We start from the raw sequence: 23,745 nt of genomic DNA on the forward strand, positions 1-23,745 counted from the left end.
ATAACTGGGACAACATTTTCTCATGGCATTAAAATTAATGGAAAATGCTGTAGGTTTCACACTAACAGAAAACTAAACTCACACATCAAACTGGTCATGTCAATAGGATATATTCACTATTAGATGCTGTCAATATAATAATGACTTTATATGCTTTTCAAATCAATCCTGTGATTACACTAATAATTAGAAAAGTTTCCCAAGTAGTTAGGTATTTGGTAGGAAGCATATGTTGCTAAGAAAAGAGATATTAAATTTGAGATGAGAATTTGGAAAATGCTATATGTCAGAATGCTGACATATAGCATTTTCCAAATGTTGTTACAAAATGAAAAGGACCCTTAGACAGAGCCACAGGAACGCCACCTCTTACTAGTCTTGTACTGGGTTTTCCTGGAATAGTCACAAGCCCCTCAGGAGAAGAACATGGCTACTGCCTTTGCTTCCAAATGCTCCCAGAACTCTGTGCATGGAGACACTCTACCTGTGATGCCCAGAATCCACCAGGGGACAAGGGCCAGATGTGGAGGCCATGCTGACAGGCTTAGATTTCTTGCAATGGCAAATGAGGTCAGTGGAGATTTTCATCATGGAGGATGGAGGGAGGAAAGAGACACACCATGATGCTGATTTTAAAATGACTATAATGCCATCATCAGAATTTACAAATTTTTCCAACAACCTGTGGAAATGCAAAGGACCTAGGATCTTTGAACTAATTCTGACACAGGACAAAGTTGGAAGACTCTCATTACATGATTTCAAAACCTAATACAAAGAGACTCAAAAGTATATGGTATTGATTTGGATAGACAAAGAGATCAAGGGAACAGACATGGAGAGTCCTTGAAAGTAACTCAAATATTTATGATTAGTTTATGGGGTAACTAATGTCTCTATGGGGTAAGAAATGTCTTTGTAATAAATGGTATTGGAACAACTAGTTAAGCATATAGAAAAAATGTAGCAGAAAGATACCCTTTATCCCTTCCTCACACTATACACAATAGTACTTGGGGTGTATTATCTGCCTAAGCACAAATTCCAAAATTACAATATTTGTAGAAGAACAAAGGAAAATGTCATTGTGACTTTAGGACAGGCTAGGTCCATTAGAGAAGAATCCTTCTGTGAAAAACATCAAATATGCACAAGCCAAAAAGTAACAAATTGACTTTCATTAAGAATTAAAAGCTGATACCCATCAAAAGAAATCATTAAAGAAATAAAAAGACAACTGCAATATAGGAAAAATATCAGCAGTTTATTTATTTAGCAAGGCTTGTATCTAGATGAAAATTTTACAATAACAACAACAACAACAATAATGAAAGATCCTAGTGCCTGATATTTGGGGCAGGGTGGGGGTAGAGTCCAGCTGGGAGGCTGTTATAATAGTCCAGGCACAAGATGGCCATGGGGAGAGGAGGCTTAGAATCTTGTGGAGGGTTAGAGATGATGAGTTCAGAAAGCAAGAGCCTCCCCTGAATCCTGAAACCCACTAATCTGTGCATTTTACTCTTTTTCCTCTTTATAAAATCATTTGAGGATCATTCTCACAAAGGACATAGATTCAGTAAGACTAAAGCTATAACTAAAAATTGAAACAGAAATTAGGAGAAGCAAGTACGCCAGTTTGGAGACTCATATTAGAAAATGAAGATAAGAAAACTCTGCTCAGGACTCTTGGCTGGGCACTTAACCCAGGCTGCCCACCCAGTGCAAAGGGATCCACGGGGACTTCTGACATCAGAGGAAGGCAGCTCAGATCACCACACCCAACCAGTTCCGAATCACATTGGTTTTCACTGAGGAAGTATATATGTCTTTTAGGGACTCTGGGGGTTTAGAAAACCAAAATTTTTGCAGATTTTGTAACAGAATACTAAATCACAGAGTTCTGCTACATTGAGTGCTCTGAAGAGCAGTACTTAAGGAAAAACTTGATCTTCCTTCTGTTCGAGTCTGAATTTATTAAGCAAAAGTATAAATAGCATGGGCTGTAATTTTGGATGAAATATAAGCTTGAGTAGTCTACCCATATATTTATAGAATTATTATCATTTAAAATTGCTACCAATTTACACGATGACATGGAGATTGGTTTGGACTGAATGTAGCAAGTGTAAATGAAGGCAGCATTGATACAAAAGAAATGCTGCAAGAATGGATGCAGACAAAAACACGTTGATTATTGATTGATTATGACAAGTATAAGTAATTCAGTTAGTGGTGCCAGTTCAATGAGAGAGAAACTTGTCAATATTGAACATTCTTTAATTATGAACAACTAGCCAATCAGAAATGAAAGAAGAAAAGAGAGAAATTATGTATGGAGAAGATTTAAAAAATCTATACCAGTCAGGCAGTCTGTCAAATGAAGCCTAGTCTCGGGTTTGGAACTCTGGTTTGACTTCTTGAAAATGGACCAGTCCAAATGCACGCTTAGGTCAACATCACAGAATTAACAGTCAACTCCTGTTGGCATTTCCCATCAGGTCTAATAGCACAGGTGGCCATCTCGTGTGGAGACCGGGGAAGGGAAGTAATCAGCATAAACAATTTATGATGCTCAAAGATGGCCAAGTTTGGGCTGATTCTTCAGCAAATGTGTTTGCAATTTATTTCATACTGGTGAGTAAAAATGACCACAGTTTTGAATACCACTGATGACAAAATTATACTTCGACAATTGACAGTATACATTAGGAGAATGAAATATAAAGAAAACTGTGAACTGTTGGCGATTCTGAGAGACTTAGACAGTCAATTCTGAGAGACTTAGACACTCCTGAGGGTTTAAGTTTGAGCAGAGTAGGTGGCTTAAGGCAAAGGAAAGTCCGCTGCAGAGGACGACTCTCAGGAAGTTATTTAGGACACCCAGCAGGTTGACCTTAGGTGCTCTCTGGGTACAGGGTTGGTGGTGCAAAATTGGAGTTGATTTGTGAGGAGGCCCAGCCACCTGGAGTACTTAATGATGAGGACAGTGAGGGGTGGGGAGGAATCTGGATGAGAAACCTGGTCAGTCTGGTTTCTGATCCTGGCTCTGTCACCTGCCAGGTGCCACTGGTTAGACAAGTCACTTGCTTCCTTGAGCCTGACCTTTTCCATCTCCTACCTGGGGTTAGGACTTCCATAAGGATCTGTGCAACAAAGGATACTTGGGCCCTCTGAGAAATCTGCAGATATCTGCAATGGTTATTTTGTATTATTTACTAGTAACCGAATCTCCAGTGTGAGCCCGAGCTGGAATCGTGCAGTGGTATATGCTGCAGCCTGGAGTTATTTTAGGAAATAATCAATACAAGATGCATTGGGTCAGAGCCATGATAAGAGTCATAAATCTTGACAGTTGCTGTTTGATAAAATTAATAACGCTTGAGAGAAACATAAAAACCAACGGGAGGGGAAATATAGAGTGCATTTAGGGAGAGAGCTTATGCCAATGTGGAGACAAAGCCATCCAGGGAGGCTGGCTGTTATCCTGATAGTAGAGAGTCACTGTGCACACAGGCACGTGTGCACACCCAGGAACAGACACACACATTCACAGTTGTCTCCACAGGCACACACATACATAGGTGTACATGTTTACAACGCACGCACAGGTAGGCATGCATGCTTATGTAAATGTGGATGCACAACATATGTGTATGCACACATGTGCATGACTATAGTAGACGTACATACACACAGGTATGGTGTTGTGGCTGGGTCTCAGAGGGACTAGTCAATGAGGACAAAGGGCATTCATTCCAACAATGGGCAGTTAGAGTTTGTCCATTCATGGCGTCTCCCCCTTCTCAGGAAGTGCTGGTTGCCTCTGAATTGTTAAAATGTACCAGCAATGGGGGCTTGGCCCCTCTCATTTCCTGCTGGCAGAGGAGCAAGCTCACCCACTGTGCAAGAGAAGAGGGCAGTGAAGCGGGACCAGGACCTCATGGTTTTAATGCCTCAAAGCCCAGAAATGGCCTCTGGTTAGGAAAGCAAAGAATATTGCTTTACCTAAGTCCAGAATGTTCCCCAGCCTTTTCAGTCCTCTGTTTCCATATGGACATAGTCACCTGGGTGTGCATCCTGGGGTGCCTGCTCTGCTGAGGGAACTCTGGCAGGCCAGGCCAGGGCTGAGCCTGGCTAAGGCCAAGCAAAGCCCAAGCAAAGCCCAAGTAAGGAGTGTCTGTTACCAGTGCAGGCGTGGTGGACTTGCTTCTATGAAAGAAAAGAGTGTGTGAGCCCTACATACTTGTTCTCAGAAACTAATGGCTCCATGGAAACAAGAGGAAAACGTTTGCTGCAGTGGAGTGTGGGGTTGCTTCTTAAACAATGACTTTTATTGTGTTTTATTGCAAAAGTAACATGCAGGCCAGGTGCGGTGGCACAGGCCAGTAGTCCCAGAGCCTTGGGAGGTGGAGGCAGGAAGAGCCTGAGTTCAAAGCCAGCCTCAGCAACAGCAAGATGCTAAGCAACTCAGTGAGACTCTGCCTCTAAACAAAACACAGAATTGGGCTGGGGATGTGTCTCAGTGATGGAGGGCCCCCGAGTTCAATCCCCAGAACGCACCCCCTCCCCCAATGTAACATGCACATATTATAATAATGGGGATTTCAAGGTCAAACTACAAGGAAACCTTGACATTGGTTCTATCATGTTTGCAGGCAGAGAAGACGAAGAATTTTGTCAGTCGGGACCTCGTCATCGGGGAGGTGCTCTCCACAGCCGACCTGGCCACCAGTGTGAAGGTGAGCTCTCAGGCCCAGCAGCCTGCCTTCCCCTTTAGCCAGCGCACCCAATCTGGTTTCCTCTGCTTTTCTTTTCCTATCGCTTTATCCTGGTTGTAGCAATGAGTTATTTTCATGGATCTTAATTTTATGAAAACAGTCTCATCACCTTTTGTGATTTTCTCTCTTCACTTGGGTATCATCGCTAAGGTCCATCCCAATGTTGCAACTCACTGTTCTTCTTAAGTAAAAAAAAAAATTTAAATATTTTATTTTGAAAATTAAAACTGTATTTTGAAATTATAATATTTATAGAAAGTCATAAAATTAGTAGATCATGTGAAACCCGTCTCCCCCAATGGTGACATCTGGTTAGCCATAATACAAACATAAAACTGGTAAATTGACATTGGTACAATTCTGTTTAATGAGGATACAGACCTTAGTTTTCACATACACATTTGTGTGTGTGTAAGTCTGTGTGTGTGTGTGTGTGTGTGTGTGTGTAGTTCTATGCAACTTGACACCATAAATAGATTCAGTAACCACTAGTGTCAGGAATGCCTGACACTAGAGGCCATGTCAGTATTATTGCATCAACTCAACCTTGTGTGTAGTTCTATGCAACTTGACACCATAAATAGATTCTGTAACCACTCTGCAATCAATCTATAGAGCTTTCTCATCATTACAAAGAATCTTGGTGGTGCTACCCCTTCGTAGCTGTATCCATCCCCTACCTCCCCGCTGACCTTTAGCCACAACAAATCTGTTCTCCATCTTTTAGTTTAATCACTGGGTGAATGACATAGAGAGGGTAGTTTGTTCATTTTTACTGCTACATAATATTCCTTTGCATGAATATATCATAGCACTTATCCATTCACTTTCTCATGTTGCTTGCAGGAATTTGCTAATGTGAAAAATGCCACTGTGAATACTCTTGTGCATGTCTGGCGTTGAACATTGGCACAGGCTTCCTTTAGCTATTTAACTAGGCTTGGACTTGCTAGTTAGAGGAATGCCTGACACTAGAGGCCATGTCAGTATTATTGCATCAACTCAGGCCTGTCAAGAGCATACACTCCAATCCCAGGGTCCACATCCTCTCCACACCTGGAATCCTCAGGCTTCTCCTTTTTTGCCAATCCCATGGCCAAAAAATGACATCTCACTGCTTTGTGAGGAGCTCACCAAGGGTGGTGAATGGACTAGCTCAGGTAGAGGGACCTCCGTAGCCCTGCGTGGCTCCCTGAATCCCAACAGAGGCTTAATTCCAGGCTTAATCCCATGGCCCCACCTTTCCCCTATGGCCACTGTTGGGTCTGAAAACAAATTCCCTTGTCCAGACACCTGGTCCTTTTGTCTCCAGGGGAAAGATTTGTCTCCTGACAAAGAACCTGAAGATAGATGATGGGGCAGGAAGCCAGGTTGCTTGGTGGTGAGTCCAAGATGGCGGTTATTTCAGTTCCACATGGGCATTTTCTAGGGGTGAGAATGGAAAACAAAGAAATCTGTGCATGCTGATCTGTGGGGAGGGGTCCACCATCAGCCCTTTTGGGGAGAGGCTGGCCTCCCTGTGATTCTTCCCTCCTGGATGGAAAGGCTGTGGCTTTCAGAGAGAAGGGCAGTCGACCAAGAGACAACAAACAGCTCCTCCTCTCAAAAATGCTGAGGATCCCAGTCCAGGCTCATTGTCCCATCCTGGGGGTTCCTGTGCTACCAACCCCACTACCCCTCCCGACCCCTTTATGGTCTTGCAGTGAGCTCAGGGACAGAGTTGTACAGGGATTATTGGAATGAGCAGGGGTCAGACCTGAGACCTTGCAACAAAGGGCTGCCTGTGGCCACTGCTTAGATCCTGGCTCAAGCGGCAAACTGCAAAGGAATAGCACACGTCAGCTGGGAAAGTTTGAGGAGTGCACTTCAGGTGATGTCAGAGGACCTGTGTGATATTTTTAGGAGGGATAATGGTTTTAGAGCTGTTTTTAAAAAGTGTTTATCTTTTACAGATGCATAAAAACATTTAGTGATGAAATGATAGGATAAACTTCCCCATAATCCTGGGTGTGGGAAGGGAAGGCCATGGTGGAGGGAGATGAAGTGACATGGACCTCGAAGCTGGGGAGTTACTGCTGTTTGGGTCCAGAGTTTCCTCCTGGGATGATGAGAAGTTCTGGAAATGTAATGGTTGCACAGCATTGCGAAGGGACTCAATGTCACTGAACTGTACACTAAAAGTGGCTAAAAGCTTTACAGTATTTTATCACCATAAAGATGACTTAGTTAGCAATAGTTACTATCAACTCCACTGATTCCCCACACATCAGTCACTGTGGGAGATCGCTTCCTGAACTTGGAGTCCTAGATAGTGGGAGAAACCTGTGCACCCTGCCCTGAGTCTGGCCTGGAAGCAGAGGCTCTGTTCTGTTCCTGCAGGTGGCAGAGAGCTTGCCCAGGAGGGCCTGTACTGGGCTGGGAACAGCTTTCGTGAGCTCTGGGTGGATCAGGGGTTCCCACCAGCCCAAGAGCAGCTGGCAGCCCTTGCTTTTCATACGAGCTGGCTGTCAACCTGGTGTCACCATCAACTCACAAAAGTCATCTGCACTCCTGGAGCTGGGCCTCGCCCAGTCTGTGTTCCTGCAGAGGCTCTGTGTTGCCCTGAGCGCTCTGGACAAACACAGTTCTGCTCACGCATCCCAGTGCTGGCAGGGCTGGGGCTGGCTCAGAGCCACCCAGAGCAAAGGGCTAGGAAGGCCAGAGAGGTGCCAGGGCCAATGGCTGTCTTCACGGGGGGCTCTGCATTCCCCGTGCCAGCTCAGGAGCCACTCCATGGCCCTCCACCAAACACGTGGATGTACCCGGGGCCTCCGAGGCCCGAAGGAGCCTAATGCTTCCTCCCTGGCTGCACGTCAGCTCTCCTCTGCTCTCTACTCTCCATCGCCGAGCTCTCTATCAGTCTGCTGGGCTGCCCTAACAAGGTGCCATGAACCAGGGCTTAAGCCACAAGACATGTTTTTCCACATTTTTGGAAAGCCCAAGACCAGGCTGCTGCATGGCGTGTCCTGGTGAGGGCTCTTGTGGTGCGCAGGGTGCCCTCCTCCTTCTGTGTGTGCATGATGAGGAGACAGGCTCTGGTCTCTCTTCCTCTTCTCACATGGGCACTAGCCCCCGAGAGGGTTAGACTTTGTCTATCACTAAGGCCCCAAGTACCATAGCACTGGGGGCAACGATCCAAAATAGGAATTTGGGGGCACATAATTTGGTCCAAACACTATCCTTTCTGGGGTCACTGTTGTCTCAAAAGCTATTTTCTGTGCTTCAGTGCATCCCACATGAGACGAAAAGTCCCCGAAGGCTCCAGAGGCCCTCCAGGAGACCCACTGTCATGATGCTGGGTAGAAGGGGCCTGGCCTGTCACAGCCCTGGCACGGCAAGCTTCCTGAGCATATGATGGACCTCCAGGGCTCCCTGTGGCAAGAGAGCAGCCAGACAACAAGGGTGCACGCCCTGTGTCTAGGACTTGCTGGTCATGGTCCAGGCCTTCCTACTGTGCATGTACCTTAGCTGTCCTTCTGTAAAGATGGTGCCACTGTGGCCCATCCACAGGCTTTGTACAAATCTAAATCAATAATGCTACCAGGCTGGCCTGTCACAGGAGCTTGATGAGTGGTGGGGACTGTGACCCCTGAGATGTGGCTGGCAGCCTCCCCAGCAGTGGTCCTGGGAGGAACTCTGTGATTGGACTGAGGAGGAACCCACACGTGTCTCTGCTCTGACTGGTCCCAGTTTCCTTCTGGTCCCCACCTGGGGGTCAGAGGCCTGCTAGGCCCACCCCTTGGCCTCTTGGTCGTGTCCTCCTGCAGCTCTCAGTGCTTAGGTGGCTCCACTGTGTCCTTCAGAGGCTCCTGCCAACCCTTGCTGGACACTCTGTGGTCATCACCCAACCCCCGGCACCAGATGCAGAGTCCTTTCCTTCTCCAGGTTTGAGAGGACCGAGTGGGAGCATTCTGAACAGGCCCTCTGGGCACATGTGGGGACTAGGGCCTTCGTTAGGCACCTCTTAATCTCCTTGCTATTGCTTGCCCCAGTCTCTCTCAGAGGAGATGCACCTCTCAGCATCCTGTCCCTTGAGGTCTGCTGGGGCAGGACACCAGGCGGTGATGGCAGCGCGAACACACTTCCACTTAGGGGCACTTTGGATGGATGCTGGCCTCAAAATCTCCTCCCAGCTCCTCCAGGCTCCTCCTCTAAGCCGCCCACTGCAGTTGGTGGGCCTCCACCCCCTGGTGACTCTGGCTTAAGACCAGAGATCTCCCAGAGTCCTGTCTTTCCTATTCCCACCAAACACTGCCCTCAGCTTTGTCTCCTGTGTCTGTCCTGATCCCTCTGGTTCTCTCCCTAGGGACCCCCTGCCACCTTCTTACTGGCTCAGCTGGCTGGCCATGCCCCTCCCCTCCCCCACAGCTCCTGCGGGAGGCTGGGAGGCAGGAATCACCTTTTAGACCCCACCAGGGGATCCAAGCTTGGTCTGGTTGCCCGCCATTCACAGAATGTACCTTTTGTGAAGGAGAACCCCACACTCGGATCCATAGTGTGGATGGGGTCTCTCAGATGCCTCCTCTGTTTACTGGTGTTGTTCTCTGAAAACTGACAGCCGGGGCTCCTCCTATAGCTAGAGAATGGAAGCTTTCAACATGCAGCGGCAACACTGTGATTCTCCTTCCTCAAGACGAGGAAGGATTAAACCTAGAAGAGGAATAACACTGTGAAAACTGTGTCAGCTACCATCCAGATTTAGGGGTGGAAGATTAAACTTCTTGTTGTTTGAGTAAAATATATTTTGTAAAACTTTACTTCTAAGATGGCTTAGGGAAAAATACATGCAACCCTTGATGTCATTTCCCTAAGCTGGCAACAGCAGGGTCATGCCGAGTGCCCTCCGTGATCCTGTAGGGAAGTGTGTTGAGCGGCCAGGGCAGTAAGCCTCTTCCCAGGACACTGGGGTTCTCCAGATGAAGGGCACTTTCTACATCGAATGGGATTTGTGAAGTTTGCTGTCCCAGTGTCAAGAGTGTTTTAGCTGGTGTTGGCTTAGAGTTGATGAAGTCACATCCCATAGAGCTGAGATTAGTGTCATTGTCATAGAGCTGATGGTGTTCATCCAGGCTGCCCATGTGTGTGGGCTGCAGGCAGCTCATCCAGGTGCCAAGAATCCCAGACTAACACCCACTCTAGACTTGCCTGAACAAAGAGGGCCTTGCTGGGCCCTGGGGGCAGCTGGCTTCAGGCGGGGTGCGCAGGACCTCTGGGCCACCTCCTCCCTCTCCTCATCCCCTGTGTGTTGGCCAGCTCACGGCAACCTGGCCACCAGCAGCACCAGGACTCTGTCCCTCCAGGTAACAGCTCCTTTCCCCCGGAGGAACCTTGGATGGACCCATCCAGGTCATAGGGCCATCCCTGAGGCCATCCTTATTGCCAGGGGCATGATCCACCATCAGCCAGTCCTGAGCTACAGACTCTTCCTAAAGCTGGGGACGGGGTCAGCATCACCCACAAACCATTTGGATTTATTCCAGGGGAGAAGGGCCCCCTAGAGAATCACTGGGGCATGTGCCTAGGAGGGGCCAGAATGCTGGCCCGCGGGCCAGCCAGCATCTGTGCCCATGAGTCCTCTGTCCTTGCAGTCAGCGGCCAGCTCCCTCCAAGTGGTCCTGCTGCACAAGCCTCTTCTTCCCCCTCCTTTCTCCCCCTCCTCTTCCTCATCAGCGGCACTTTTCCAGGGCTCATGAAGACTGGGCCAGGTGCCTGGCATTGGCTGTCACTGAAGGCACTCCTTATGACAGTGCTGAGGCCAGGTCATGGCGACATTATGAAGCCCTACTAGGCATTAGGCGGCTTCCATTTGAACTGCAGCTTCCCGCTCTGACCCTCTGCATCCTCCTCTGTGAGGTGGGCATGGGGATGTGTCTGTCACAGTGTTGTGAGCCTCAGGGAGCTTGCGTGTGTGAGCTCCATTTGTCACATCAGGCTCCACATCACTCATCTAGATTTCACAGCACTGAGTACTAAACTGGAGCAGAGCCCAGGCTGACTTGTCCCAAGCTGTTGACTTGCTCTGACTCGCTCTCCCATCAGCCTGTTTGCTGACATCTTGTGGCAGGGCTCACCTCTGCAGATGGTGGTCAACATCTGGCGTCATTGCTCCAGATACTTTTCTACATACCAGATGCTGCTTTCCCAGGAAACACCTTCAGAAGGGTGACCACCTTCTGATGGGGTGAACCAGGCTGCCCTGAGAAGGAGAATTGAGTCTCTGTAGAGTTGGGGGGAAGCTGCTAAGAGCCACAGCCAAGTGATATGATGCATGGCATTTTTGGTTAAAAGGTGACCCAGCTAGCCATTGAGATGATATGATTATGTTAAGATTTGCATTCATATGGATATTGGACTCCTGCTGTTCACCTGGGCCTGCTACGAGACTCCTGGAGAGTTCCCATTGGTTGGGGAAGTGCAGTAGGAGGGAATTCCGGGGGAGGAACTTCCTCTGGGGTTCTGGGAGAACACAGAGCAAGTGGATCGGCAATCTTCCCGGGCGCATATGGGGCATTAGTGGCAGTTTCAAAAAATAAAGTTTGTTCCTGCTTGAGTGGCTCATGATTTTGTGCCCAGCCAGACTGCAGCAGGCAGCCTTTCTGAGAGAGGGACCCACAGGCAGAGAGCCACTGGAGCTTGCCAGGCAGTGAAGGGGAAGGGCACGGAGACTACTGACCTGTGGGATCTAGGTCAAGTTCAAGGTTCCTGGGATGGAGTTTGCCTAGTGGGTTTGATTGTCATTAAACTGCCTACCCTTGCTAACAATGCTTTGAATTTTCCTTGTTTCTAGTGTGGAATCATTTATTGGCTATTTGGTGGTGGTGTGAGGAATCTTGGAAGCCCCAGACATGTCACTCAATGGCTGCAGCCACTCAAGGTATGGCGTGCACCTGAGCAGGGAGCTTCTTCTATGAAGAGCCTCCAATATCTATAGTAGTTAGATATGTGTGAGTGTCTTAAGAAAAAGAAAATAAAAGAACATTTGGGTCAGCAAAATTCTTGTTCCAAATGGGAATTTCAAGAGTATCTTCTTTTTTAAAAAATAAATTTTTAGTTGTCAATAGACCTTTATTTTATTTATTTATATGCAATGCTGAGGATTGAACCCAGTGCCTTACACGTTAGGCAAGTGCTTTGCCTCTGTGTTACCACCCCTGCACTCTTAAATACTGTGCTGATTCTGCCATCTTGGTAAGCTCACGTTAGGTGTTATTACCTCTCCCTTTGTCACCAACATTCTGATGGTCTGAGGTCTGCAGCTGAGGCTCTGACCAGCTAGTCACCTTCTCACATCTGCTGAACTGCAGGAGCAACAATACACCGGGATGTTTGCAATGACCGAGAGGGGCCACGGGAGCAACGTGAGAGAGATCCAGACGGAGGCCACCTTTGACCTTGCGGCTCAGGTGAGGAGTCTGTACCATATTCCATGGTTCAGGGCAGCAGGTGACCTGTACAGACCAGACTGTCCTTCTTCCTGAGCCCAACTTTATGGTGTGAAGAGACTAGTTCTGCAGAGTCGTCGGATGGGTGAACTGGGCAGGCCTGAGGACACAGGACTGAGTCTGTGGAGTTGGGGGGCCTCTGCAGGAGACAGACCTTGCACAGAGAGCTTGCCAGGTAGCTAAGGGAAGGGCATGGAGACTCGTCACACTTGGGACCCTGCTCTGTGGCTGAGGAACTCGGATTCAGAACAAGCATCTATGTGTTTAGGTGGAGGTAGACACAAGCTCAGCCTCCCTGAGCCTGATGCCATGCGACACCACGCACCTCGCTCGCACTCACCGGCTACCCGGTGGAACAGCTCCACAGGGACAGCCGTACAGCTGCTCTGCCCTTCCCAGCAGCTTCAGGTGGAGGACGCTCAGAGCCGTGTGTGTTTGCTACTCTCTAATGCTGGAGCATCCTCAGTGCCGGGCTTCCTTACCAGGAGTCAAGTCCTCCAGGATGGCACAGTGGTTCTCAGTGCCTGTGAGGGGTCCAGGAACCCCAGTGGATGCCCAAATCCATGGATGCTCGAGTCCCTTAGAGAAATGGTATTGCAGAGAACCCATGCACATGTTCCTGTGTAGTTTGAGTCATCCCTAGGGTACTCATGATACCTAATACCATGCAAATGTTGTGCAGAGTTGCTAAAATGCATTGCTTAGGGAACAGTAGTAAGAAAAATGTCCATGGATGTTCAGAATAGACACAATTAAAAATATTTTCAAGCCAGAGTCGGTAGAACCCAAGGATTTGGAGGGCCAACTGTATCAAGCAATGTTCTCACGGTCACCTGTGGCCACAGGAGGCTGCACAAAACAGTCTTTCTCTACTTTTACTGAACGTGAAGAACTCTGATATTTTCCCTTCTGCTTGTTTCTCCTCTCCCTTTCTTGTTTTTTTTTTTGTTGTTATTCTGTCTTTCCCTTTTCTTCTTAATAGTGAAATGAATATTTTGGTGAAGACTCTCTATATCAATCTGTCTCTCCATCCTGGGTCACAGCCTGCAGTGTGAGTCCCAACTTTGTAGAGGCCCCCTCTTTAGCAACTGCTCCCCCTGAATAAAGAAAACAACTATTTACTTATTTCACCCATTTTTATAGTTTCTTATTTGATATGGGGTATCCTGAAGGACTACTTGAAGGGAGCATTACATCTTGAAGTTCTTTCTACAAGTGAGCCTTTGTAAACCTGCGTGTGTAGGCCTGTGTGTGAGCACAGTGTGGGCTTGGCACAGGTGTCCATCTCTCAGCCTGTTCCTTTTTTCCCTAAGCATGTCTTTCTGAACCTGGACTTTTGTCTACAGAGTTTTCTTGACCACAAATGCTGCTTGGTTCTTCTCTTTTGTTTTGGTTTGGTGCTGGGGATTGAACATCCACAGCCTGTTTTATTTCTTATTTAGGGACAGGGTCTCACTAAGTTGCTTAGGGCCTTGCTAAGTTGCTGAGGCTGGCCATGAACTTGTGATCCTCCTGCCTCAGCCTCCCAAGCCCCTGAGATGACAGGTGTGCACCACAGTGCCTGGCCCACAAGTGCTGCTTGGAAGTGGCCACCATGTAGGATGACATCCAGGCGATAGCTGTATGGAGGGTGCTCTGCTTTCCCTCCCCCTGATGTTCATTCTTTGCAGTAGCCAGTGATGTCCAAGGTCATGGGAAGAGCAGGAGCGAGTGCTGCTATTCAGAGAGCACCTGGCTTTGCAGTGCTGTGTCCAGCTACCTCTGCAGGGTGCTCTGTGTTCTGTCCAGCACCCGTCCCTCAGTCATGACGTTCAGAGGCTCCTGTCCATGGAGCATGCATGTGCTAAGGTGACTCTAAGCACTCTGTGTCTCATTGTGTCGAATGTCCTACAATCATATAGAAAGGTAGTGTTGTCCCTGTCTCACAGATGGGGAAACTGAGGCTCAGGGGGCTTCAGGAACTGACTAGGGTCATGCAGTTAACAAGAGAGTCTCAGATGCTGGCTGGACTGCGCTTCACAGTGTGGCTTCTGCTGGTGAGGGCTCACTGACCTACATCTTTTTGGTTTTGGCCAATTTCTTCCTTCCCCAAGCAGCAGTATCCAGGTCACCTTGCTGTCATTAATGGGGGAGGAAAACCACCCACAATTGTTATTTATTTGTTTCTCTTTACAATTATTCCCCCCCCAAAAAAAAATTTCCTGCATTGGTCCCATTTTCCCAACGCAGCATAAATGACCTTGCTACCTGGTGACTTCAGCAGCTGCCACTTTGTGACAGGGGAATTTTGGAGTCGCAGTTATGACGTGGAGATTCTGGTGTGCGCTCATCTCCATGAGATGAGAACAGCCCATCTCAGACGCACCCCACTGGCAGCTGGTGTGGCAGAGGGTGGCTTTCGCCCTTCGTTGGGTCTCGTTCCTCCTTTGTTTCCCTTCTGAAATGCCAGGCCACGCCAGGAGCCACCCTCCCTCCAGGACCGGGGAAGCTCTCAGGTTCTGGTGACTCACTCCTATGAGTTTGTTCTTCTGTTTGTTTATTTATTTATTTAGTTTTTGGGGGTGTGTGTGGATGGGCTAGTGGTATGGACAGTTAAGAGGTAAGAGAGAATTTTATTTTTATATTACTCTGTGTTCACTGGCAAAAATAAATGAGGTTATGAGCTCTTTGCCCAAAGCAGTTATTTATTTTTTATTTTTAATATTTTTAGTGCTTGGCCATTTTGATGGCCTTCAACAAATAGTTACACTAGCAACCGGCACACATGGTGTGTGTTATTTAGACCCAGTTTTAATGCCAGCATTTTGGCTGATGTAAATTTTCCACATCAAGCATCTTGCCAGAAGTGACAAACCTCTTTCCCGGGGTGTGCCAGATGTTTATGGGGATGGTGGCCTCCTGCCCTCTTCCCCGTCCCACCAGACCTTCTCTGCCAGGCCAGGGTTTCCTCTGCTCCTTCCCTTACTCCCCCACGGGCAGGTACCCCCACCACACAGGTTGCTTTGCCGATCTTCCCACTGCACCCGGCCTTGCACCTCTTCTTTGTGAGGACTCCTGGCTGGCCAGATAAGACAAGGGCAGTCTCCAGAGACTTTTCTTGAAAAGACTCAGCTTGTCCATTTATGTTTCTGAAAAGCTCTTGCACATGTTAGAAGTTTCCCCGTACAAACCGATGTCAGAGAGTGTTTTCTTAGGCCTCAAGACTGTGTTTCTTGGCCTGAGGCAAAGTGCAGTCTATATACTTAATAATCTGAAATCTGAGATCATCTTTGCGTGATCAATAGCTTGTCAGTTTAGTTCAGTCCTCTTCAGTATTGTCAGCTCCAATTATATGTGCAGTTTCCCCCTCTGTCACTTCCCCTGGGCTCCCTGACCCATCGCAGGAGCTCTGTGCCCAAAGCTGACAGTGTGGCCCTCTCCTTGGAGAGAGATTGGAAGGTGACCCATGTGGCGAGCAAGGCTGGGGAAGGCCAGGGGCGAAGGGCGGCATTTCCACGGGGATCCCTGTTCAGGCTTCCAGAGTTGGAAACAGAAGACTGAGTTCTGTGCAGAAGTTGAAAACAAAATGCCTGCGTTTCCTCCCTGCCTCGTCCCAGTGACACTGGTGCTGGAATCGTGGCCAGGTCATGGTGGCAGACTGCGTGGCACGTTCTAAGATCCTTTTCCTCATGATGTGGAGAGAGACCCGTTGATGGGTGCTTCTGGTTTAAGGTCTTGGGTGTGAGAAGCTTTTGGGCAACATTTGCTTATGTTATTCATAGGCCAGAAAAATGGCTGAGCAGGTTCTGGACCCATCTATCCAAAGGTTTTAATGATTTCTTTTTCATAAAAATAAAATTGTTCAGGCTGCTATTCTAAGCAATGGAGGGACCAGGTCAAGGTTGCCAGTGTATCTGGTCTGCACCCAGGCACAGTGTTGGCCTCCGGTTAGCTGGTTTGGTGCTGTTCAAACAAAGGCCCATGCCAGGGATGCAGAGACAGCCCAGGCCTGTGAACAGTAGAGGGCAGAGAACCAAGAGCCTTGCCCAAAAGGGATAGGACAAGATGAAACACGCGGATGTAGGGCTTGGAACAACCCATCCAGGGCCCCGATCTTTGGATGATCGGGGGACCTCCCAGGTGGGGTGTTGGATTATTTTATTCAAAAGTTAAAACCTCAGTAGGAAGTAGTCTAGAGAGAGAGAGACGCTGATCACTGAGGAAGGATGAACCATACTTTAAAACTAGGCAGGCTCGGCTTGATGGTATCAGAAAGAGAGATCAGGAAGGGTGAGGGATAAAACCTGGGCACTTGCTGTGCTGGTGGGGTCATGCCCTGAAAACTCACCTTGCTGAGTCTGAGCGCTGGCACAGCTGATGGCCTTGGCTTCACCAGGTGGAAGTGTCCGAGTGGGTCTGTTGTCATAGTGTTCTCTGTGTTGAGCCCAGGAGCTAAGGAGGGAACACTCTGTGGCTTCCTCCTCTCTCTCTGCAGGAGTTCGTAATCCACACACCGTGTGAAAACGCCCAGAAGATGTACATTGGGAACGCCATGGGTGGGAACTACGCAGCCATCTTTGCCCAGCTCATCATCAAGGGAAGTTCACAAGGTTTGTCACTGACATGGGAGCCAGAGGATTTGCTGTACTGTCTCTCTTTCCCAGTGAGTACTTTACATGGAACACCACTTTGCAGGGCTGTTTCTATCTTCAGGACCAACATCATCTCCTGAGTGGAAATGATGATGAATTTATCCTTAGGTTCTGATGTTATTCCCTTCTGCATGCAGTGCACAGTGCAGAACTGAAGGAATTCTGGGATCAAAAGAATTTCACTCCATCCCAGGAAGTGTGTCAAACTTTACTCACGTCTTTTGGGAGTTTCCTAAGGGTCTCTGTTGCCTCCCTCAGGGCCCCACTGTTTCATCGTTCCCATCCGGGATGAGAATGGAGGCTTGTACCCAGGAGTGACAGCTATTGATATGATGCACAAGGAAGGTGAGTCCCAGAGAAGGCAGACCAAACCAGCCTCATCCCTCCCAGCTTCTTGAATTTCCTAGTAGCAAGGCAGCTACTGGACACTGTCCATCTTCTCTGTCCCTTTTAGACTTGGGCACTCGGAGGGCAGGCTCTGTGCTCTCTCTCTCTCCCCCTTAGCCCACTGTGGTGTTCATGCCCACAGGCCCTTGATGACGTCTGAGACTGGCACAGAGCATTAGTCTGCTAAGGCTAAGCAGGGGCTTCAGCGCCAGCAATTTAGCATCTCACGGTCCTAGAGACCGGAGGCCTAAGATCAAGGGCAGTGAGGGAAGGGTCTGACCCAGGATTCTCCTTGGCTGGGAAATGATCATCTTCATGCTAACATCCCTGTGCATGTGCCTGTCTCCGAATTTCCCCTTCTTATAAGGACACCACTGTTTACATTAGGACCACCCTGTTGACCTCTTTTTAACCTGGTTGCCTCTGTATGAACTCTCTCCACTAAGGTCACGTTTATAGGGCTTAGGGCTTCATAATATGGATGGGGGAGCACAGTTCAACCTTAACACTCAGTGAGACCACACTGCGACCGTGGCCATCTTTGGCCAAGGACCAGCCAAAGCCAAAGAAAGAAGTGTGAGGGGCTTGGTTGTGGCTCAGTGGTAGAGTGCTTGCCTAGCACGTGTGAGACACTGGTTCAATATCGGCACCATGTAAAAATGAACTAATAAAGTAAAAGTATTGTGTTCACCTACAACTAAAAAATTTAAAAAAAGAAAGGAGTATGAGAGTGAAAAAAAAAAAAACAAGAGAAGAGAGTGGGGAGAGAAGAGGGAGAAGGTCATCCCTGGGGGAAGGACAGAGTTTCATCTTCAAGGGAGCAAAACTAACCATTCCCACAGAGGCAGGGCTGGGCTGCAGGTGGGTTTGCTAGGTTGGGTTTGCTGGGTGACCGGGCCCTGGCTGGCCCTGGCCCCTGGAAAGGACCTTGTGCATCATGTGTTGCTGAGAACAGAGAGTGGGCCGAGCTCTTAAAAGGTCTCTCCAGACATTGAAAACACTGGCAACTGCGGAAGGTCGGCCTGGTTTCCTTGTAAGCTCCAAAATGTCCTTGTCAAGGGGTGAGGTTCGAATAAGATCTTTTATGAAAGAAGGCATTTTTGCCTCTGGATTAAATCTCCCTAAGATTTTTTTGAGCAACACATAGACCCTAGCGTCTGACCACAGGTGCCATTGGGAAGTAGGTCTGGCAGACTGTAGGACACTGCCCCCCTCCCGTGTCCTTGTGGCCATTTTCCTTGTCTTGTGGCATTTGCTTTCATCAGTTCCCCCTGCATGCTGAAGATGAGGCCCTGGAGGCAGGAGCCCTGTGGTTCTGCTCTCCTGGGAGAGCAAGCTGGCCCGCCATCGTGCCTTACTGTCCTTTCCTTGCCTAGAACTCTCCCTTTGAGAACCACTGTTACTTCTGGAAGGTTCTGGTGGGGACCTGCCCGCAGCCTAAGCCTTGGAGCTGGAAGGCTGTGCAGAAGGAAAAGCACACTCACTGTCCTCTGTACTTGTGGGGGAGTGGGCTGAGTGGGCTCAGGAGACAGACAGACAGACCACATCCTCACCCCTCAGCCCCAACCCAGAGCATCAACAGTTCTAGAGCAAAGGCTTGGGAAAGGGCAGGGCCAACATGGCTGATGCCTGGATTCCCTGCAGCTGCGTTCATTTCTGTTCTCCAGGTCTGCACGGTGTGGATAACGGGATCTTAATCTTCAACAAGGTCCGGGTACCCAGGGAGAACCTGCTGGATAAGTGAGTGGTTTTCTTCTCAGCAACTCTGCAGATGCTTGCTTTTCTCCCAAGCGAGGCCCGTCTTCCCCCAGCCTCCCTGACAAGCTATCGATCACTCACTGGAAAAGGCAAAGAAACAAATAGAAATAAATGAAAATGATCCAACTTGCCGTTGCCCAGATACAATGATTGTCCCACTCCAATGTGTCTCTCTGGACTTTCTAACACGTCAACAAATCTAGAGAGATATGTCAGATTTTACCAAATGAAATTTTTACCAAATGAGGATGCTGTCTTTTTTTAAGACTTATAGTTTCCATTTAACATTATTTTACAAATATTTTAATGTAACAATAAACACACTTAGGCATTATCATTTTTAACAACACTATGCAGTCTGTTAAATAAATGGTCTGTAAGTTTTGTCATCGAATCCCTTATTGTTGGGCACTTAGATTGTTCCATTCCCCCCTTCGTGCACTGATTGTTGCTGTCCCATCCTTTGTGGGTTGTGAGCGTTCAGGCACGGTCCTTCCGCTTGGGAGGCTGTTAAGTCCACTGCTTCCTGGAGGGATGAGTTCAAGGTGCTCACTTCCCAGTACCTCACAGTGAGGTCAAGGTGAATTCAACAGTGAGCTGAAGGCTGCTTTTTCAGGTGCATTCTAGGGATGAAGGTTCAGGGGTTGGTTAATGATGCTTCCCCCACCCCCAGAGGCTGGAAGCACCAATTACTTTTAACTTTCTCAGCAGAATTTTCCTTATCCTATGAAAGTCCTGAGCCACCCTCATATTTGGGTCTCTGACAAAGCCAACAGTCGGTGTGTGGATAAGCAGCTGTCTCCCTGGCTGCCTGTGGATTTTCCTTGAACACTTTACTCCTTTTTGCTGCCTGCTAGTTCTTGTCAGCAGATAAATATGGTATAGATGGCAAAAGTTTAAGAAAATTGTGTGGGAAACAAACTTAGAAGAAGCAAATTTTGTTTGTTCTCTGCCATGAACTGGGAGGAAATAGAATGGAGACAACTAAAGAATCATTGCAGTTATACTGGTGGATACCTAAGACCCCAGATCCTCTCAGGGGCCACCAGTGCCCATGACAGCAGGTCTAAGGACCACCAGCATCCCCAGGAGGTGTCTGTACATCTCCAGGCCCCTGTCAGCACCACCCCACATTGGAGGATGGGGAGGAGGGAAGATCCCTGTGTCCCACCACTCTGATGAGATCTTGGTGGCTTGGCCCATCCTCCAAAGGCCAGGCAGTGCCTTAGAAATCAGAAAGGCTAACTTCATAAGAAAGAAAAATGATCATGAGCTACAGTATTTGTAGAAGATATGAGGATTTATAGTCTTTCTTTGATAAGCAATATTTGAATTTAACATAATTTTATAGGTATTTAAAATGCCCCTAAATGCTGTAGGACAGCGTGTGGCAAGAGTTTGAGTTTTGAGGAGGAGACCCACATTTGGGTTCTTGGTTTATCACTTGATAAAAAGTGGGCCAGTAAATAGATGTATGGAATCAGTACAATCCCTATCAAAATCCCAGATTTGTTTTGCAGGAATTGAAAAATTGATTCTAAAATTTGTAAGAAAATATAAGAAGTCCAGAATAGTCAAAACAATCTTGATCAGTCAAAAATAGGAGGACTCACTTATGATGGGAAAACAGTACAGTGCCATTGTCATCAAGACTGGTATTTTGAACAATGGAAGAAAGAGTCTTAAAATATGTCCTCACATTTATGGCCAATTAATATTCACGTAGGGTACCAAAACCATTTAATGAGGAGAGAAAAGTCTTCAGCAACTGGTACTGGTACAACTGGATACCAGATGCAAATGCATGAGTTGAAGCCCTACCTCACACCATATCCAGAAGTTGACTCAAAATGGTCACATACCTAAATGTAAGAGTTAAAACTACACAACTCTTAAAAGAGATCACAGGTGTGAATTTTTGTGACCTTGGTTCAGGGGAATGACACTGGAAGGATAGCTCACCAAACAATAAGTAAATAAATTTATTAAAAATTAAAAAATAAATTAGACTTCATTAAAATTTAAAAAAAGACTCTTGTATATCAAAGTGCACTATGAAGAAAGCAGAAAACAATCTAGAGAATAGGGGAGAATATTTGTAAAATATTTCATTAGGACATAGTATACAGAATATAAAAATAACTATTATAATTAAATAATAGAATGACAAATAACCCAATTAAAAAGCATGCAAACATCTGAAAAGACATTTCTCCAAAAAATGCATGTAAAGTACTAATAATGGAAAAATGCTCAACATCATTGTCATCAGAAGAATGTGAATCAAAATCATGATGAAATACCATCCACAGCACTGGGATGGCTATGGTAAAAGAGAGATGACACTAAGTGTTGGTGAGGATTCGGGGAAGCAAAACCATCATGCCTGACTGGCAGTGATGTAATGTGTTGTCATAGGTTTGGAAAAATCATTTGGCAGCTCCTCAGTAGTTTCACAGTTATCAGATGACCCAGCAGTTCTATCCTTACATATGTATAAAAACATTGTTAGCATGATACTAAAAAAATAGATGTGTACACAAACATTCATAACATCATTATTCATAATAGCCCCAAAGTGGAAATAACCCAAATATCCATCAATTTCTGAATGGATAAACCAAATCTGATAAATGCTCACAATGAAATATTGTGCAGCCATAAAAAACAATGAAGGGCTGATACATGCTACAACATAGATGAACCTTGGAAACATGCTAAGAAGCCAGACACAGAAACCGCATGTTATATGAGTCTGTTTATGTGAAATCTTGAGAATAAGCAACTCCAGAGAGATATAAAGTCGATTAAGGGATACCAGGGACTGAAAGGTGGAGAGTTTGGAGACTGACTGCTATTGGTATGATGTTTCTTTTCTGGGGATAAAATGTTTTGGAACTGGATAGTAGTGCCGGTTGTACAGCTTTGTGAATACTCTGTTGAACACTTTAAAGGAATGAATTTTATGGGGTGTGAATTATATCTCTTAAAAAAGTGGGCCAGGTTGTACACGCAGTCTCTGGTATCGTTAAATAATGGTGGTATCATGCCTCTTTTTCTCAGGGGCCATTGCTGGGCTGCAGGTTGGTGGTGGCTGAAAACCTGCCCTTGTCTCCATGGTCAGCCTTTCTCAGACTCTCCTGAGAGTCCCTCAGCGGTGGGGATTCACACAGATGGACTCATATAATGTGGGGTCTTTGTGTCTGGATTTTTTCAAGCTTCACCTATATTGTAGCGCGTGTCAGTGCTCAATTTCTTTTTATGACCCCAAATATTTAGTGGTATGTCTACATCATATTTTGCTTGTCCTTTCAGCAGCTGATGGACACTTGGGTTGTTTCCACTTTGGGGCTATTATGCATGATTGTCCCATGAGTCCAGCCTTTCACGAACCTCCTGAGAAGGCCCGCCCCCCCCACCCGAAGCTTACTCTGCTCTTGTTCTCATGAGGGAAGTTCTCATGCAAATCGGTGCACTTCCTGGGCATAAGGGAGCCACCCAACTGCACCTCTAGAGCTGCCAAGCCTTCTTCTTTTGTTAACCCACCTTTCTTGTCCATTCTGCTCTCCTCCTTCCCACAGGTTTGGTTCCGTGGCCCCAGATGGGCAGTACCACTCACCTATTAAGAACAAGAGTGCGAGATTCAATGCCATGTTGGCCGCGCTGACCCCTTCGAGATTGGCAGTGACTTTCCAAGCTCTGAGCACCATGAAGGTAGTTGATTCTTTTTAATGGACCTCACTGTTCATTCTCTGCTTATTCTGGGGGATGCGTAACAGTGTCAGGAGCGGAGCTTCCTGAGCCCCAGTGGTGTCATGTAGCCGGGATGACTGGTCACACTCTAGAGGGAGTCAGTTGGCCACACAGGTCACGTTTTTGTGTCCTTCTCAAGACAGTGTCCCATCCATCCTGAGCTGCTAATCATGGTGGATGGAGCCTGGGCAGTGTGGCCACAGAGCCACAGAAGCTGACCCAAGGAGACTGGGTTGTTCAGGACGAACTCACCTGTTTCAGTTTCCTGCAGGTGAAGGTCAGGGTGTCTTAGCTGAGTTCATGGGGCGTGTGGATCTCAGGGGCTCTTGGGGACATTCCCTGTCATGTGTTGGAGTCCATAAGGCCAGATCTCCAGAAGCCATCTCTGCCTCTCCTCCCGTCTCTTCCTATGTCTTGGTTTGGAGAGAGCAGCAGGAGAGAAAAGTTCTGGAAGGTTCTTTCTCTCCTCCGCATGGGCCTACACTTCTGTGTTCTCCAGGCCCTTCCGTCTTCGCGTGAGGGAAAGCCCGCTATGACCTCCCCTGAGCCTAGTGAAGCTGCAAGGAAGACAGATTCTGCAGGAATATGCCTTTGTGTCTTAAATCCAGCTTTCCCTCCAGAGGAGTGACATTCCTGTAATTCCAGGCCTGACTTCAGTCACACATGTCTGAACAGCAGACAATCTCTCTTAATTCACTTCTCCTTCGCCTGCCCCGCCCCAGCTTCCCAAGCAGTGCTCCTCCTGCCATTGAATGGTGGAAGCGCACATGCTAGGACGGCCCGCAGCCCGGCGCCCTCCTGTGGCCCCCTCCCGTGGCGCCCATTCCTGTGCTTGTTTTGCAGTGGCTCTTGCAGTGGGCTCAGTTGGGTGTTCTAAAGTCCCCTGTCAGGAACCATCGGACAAACGAGGCCCTGGGAAAGCCTCATGAGGAGGCGTCCAAGAGCCAAGGGAAACTG

At 47.5% G+C, this 23,745-nt stretch overlaps 1 protein-coding gene across 1 annotated transcript in view; it reads left to right on the top strand.

Annotated features, from left to right (window-relative positions):
* Nucleotides 1–23,745, top strand: part of LOC144372325 (acyl-coenzyme A oxidase-like protein) — a 105,660-nt gene that overhangs the window by 46,327 nt on the left and 35,588 nt on the right. Inside the window, exons 3-9 of the mRNA XM_078035708.1 lie at nucleotides 4,656–4,739; nucleotides 11,605–11,691; nucleotides 12,122–12,220; nucleotides 16,734–16,848; nucleotides 17,149–17,235; nucleotides 18,945–19,017; nucleotides 22,617–22,749. Of these exons, the coding sequence (XP_077891834.1) occupies nucleotides 4,656–4,739; nucleotides 11,605–11,691; nucleotides 12,122–12,220; nucleotides 16,734–16,848; nucleotides 17,149–17,235; nucleotides 18,945–19,017; nucleotides 22,617–22,749 (678 nt within the window). The remainder of the gene's footprint in view (nucleotides 1–4,655; nucleotides 4,740–11,604; nucleotides 11,692–12,121; nucleotides 12,221–16,733; nucleotides 16,849–17,148; nucleotides 17,236–18,944; nucleotides 19,018–22,616; nucleotides 22,750–23,745) is intronic.

This window comes from Ictidomys tridecemlineatus (genome assembly GCF_052094955.1).
Source record: "Ictidomys tridecemlineatus isolate mIctTri1 chromosome 12 unlocalized genomic scaffold, mIctTri1.hap1 SUPER_12_unloc_4, whole genome shotgun sequence".
Classification (NCBI taxonomy): domain Eukaryota; kingdom Metazoa; phylum Chordata; class Mammalia; order Rodentia; family Sciuridae; genus Ictidomys; species Ictidomys tridecemlineatus.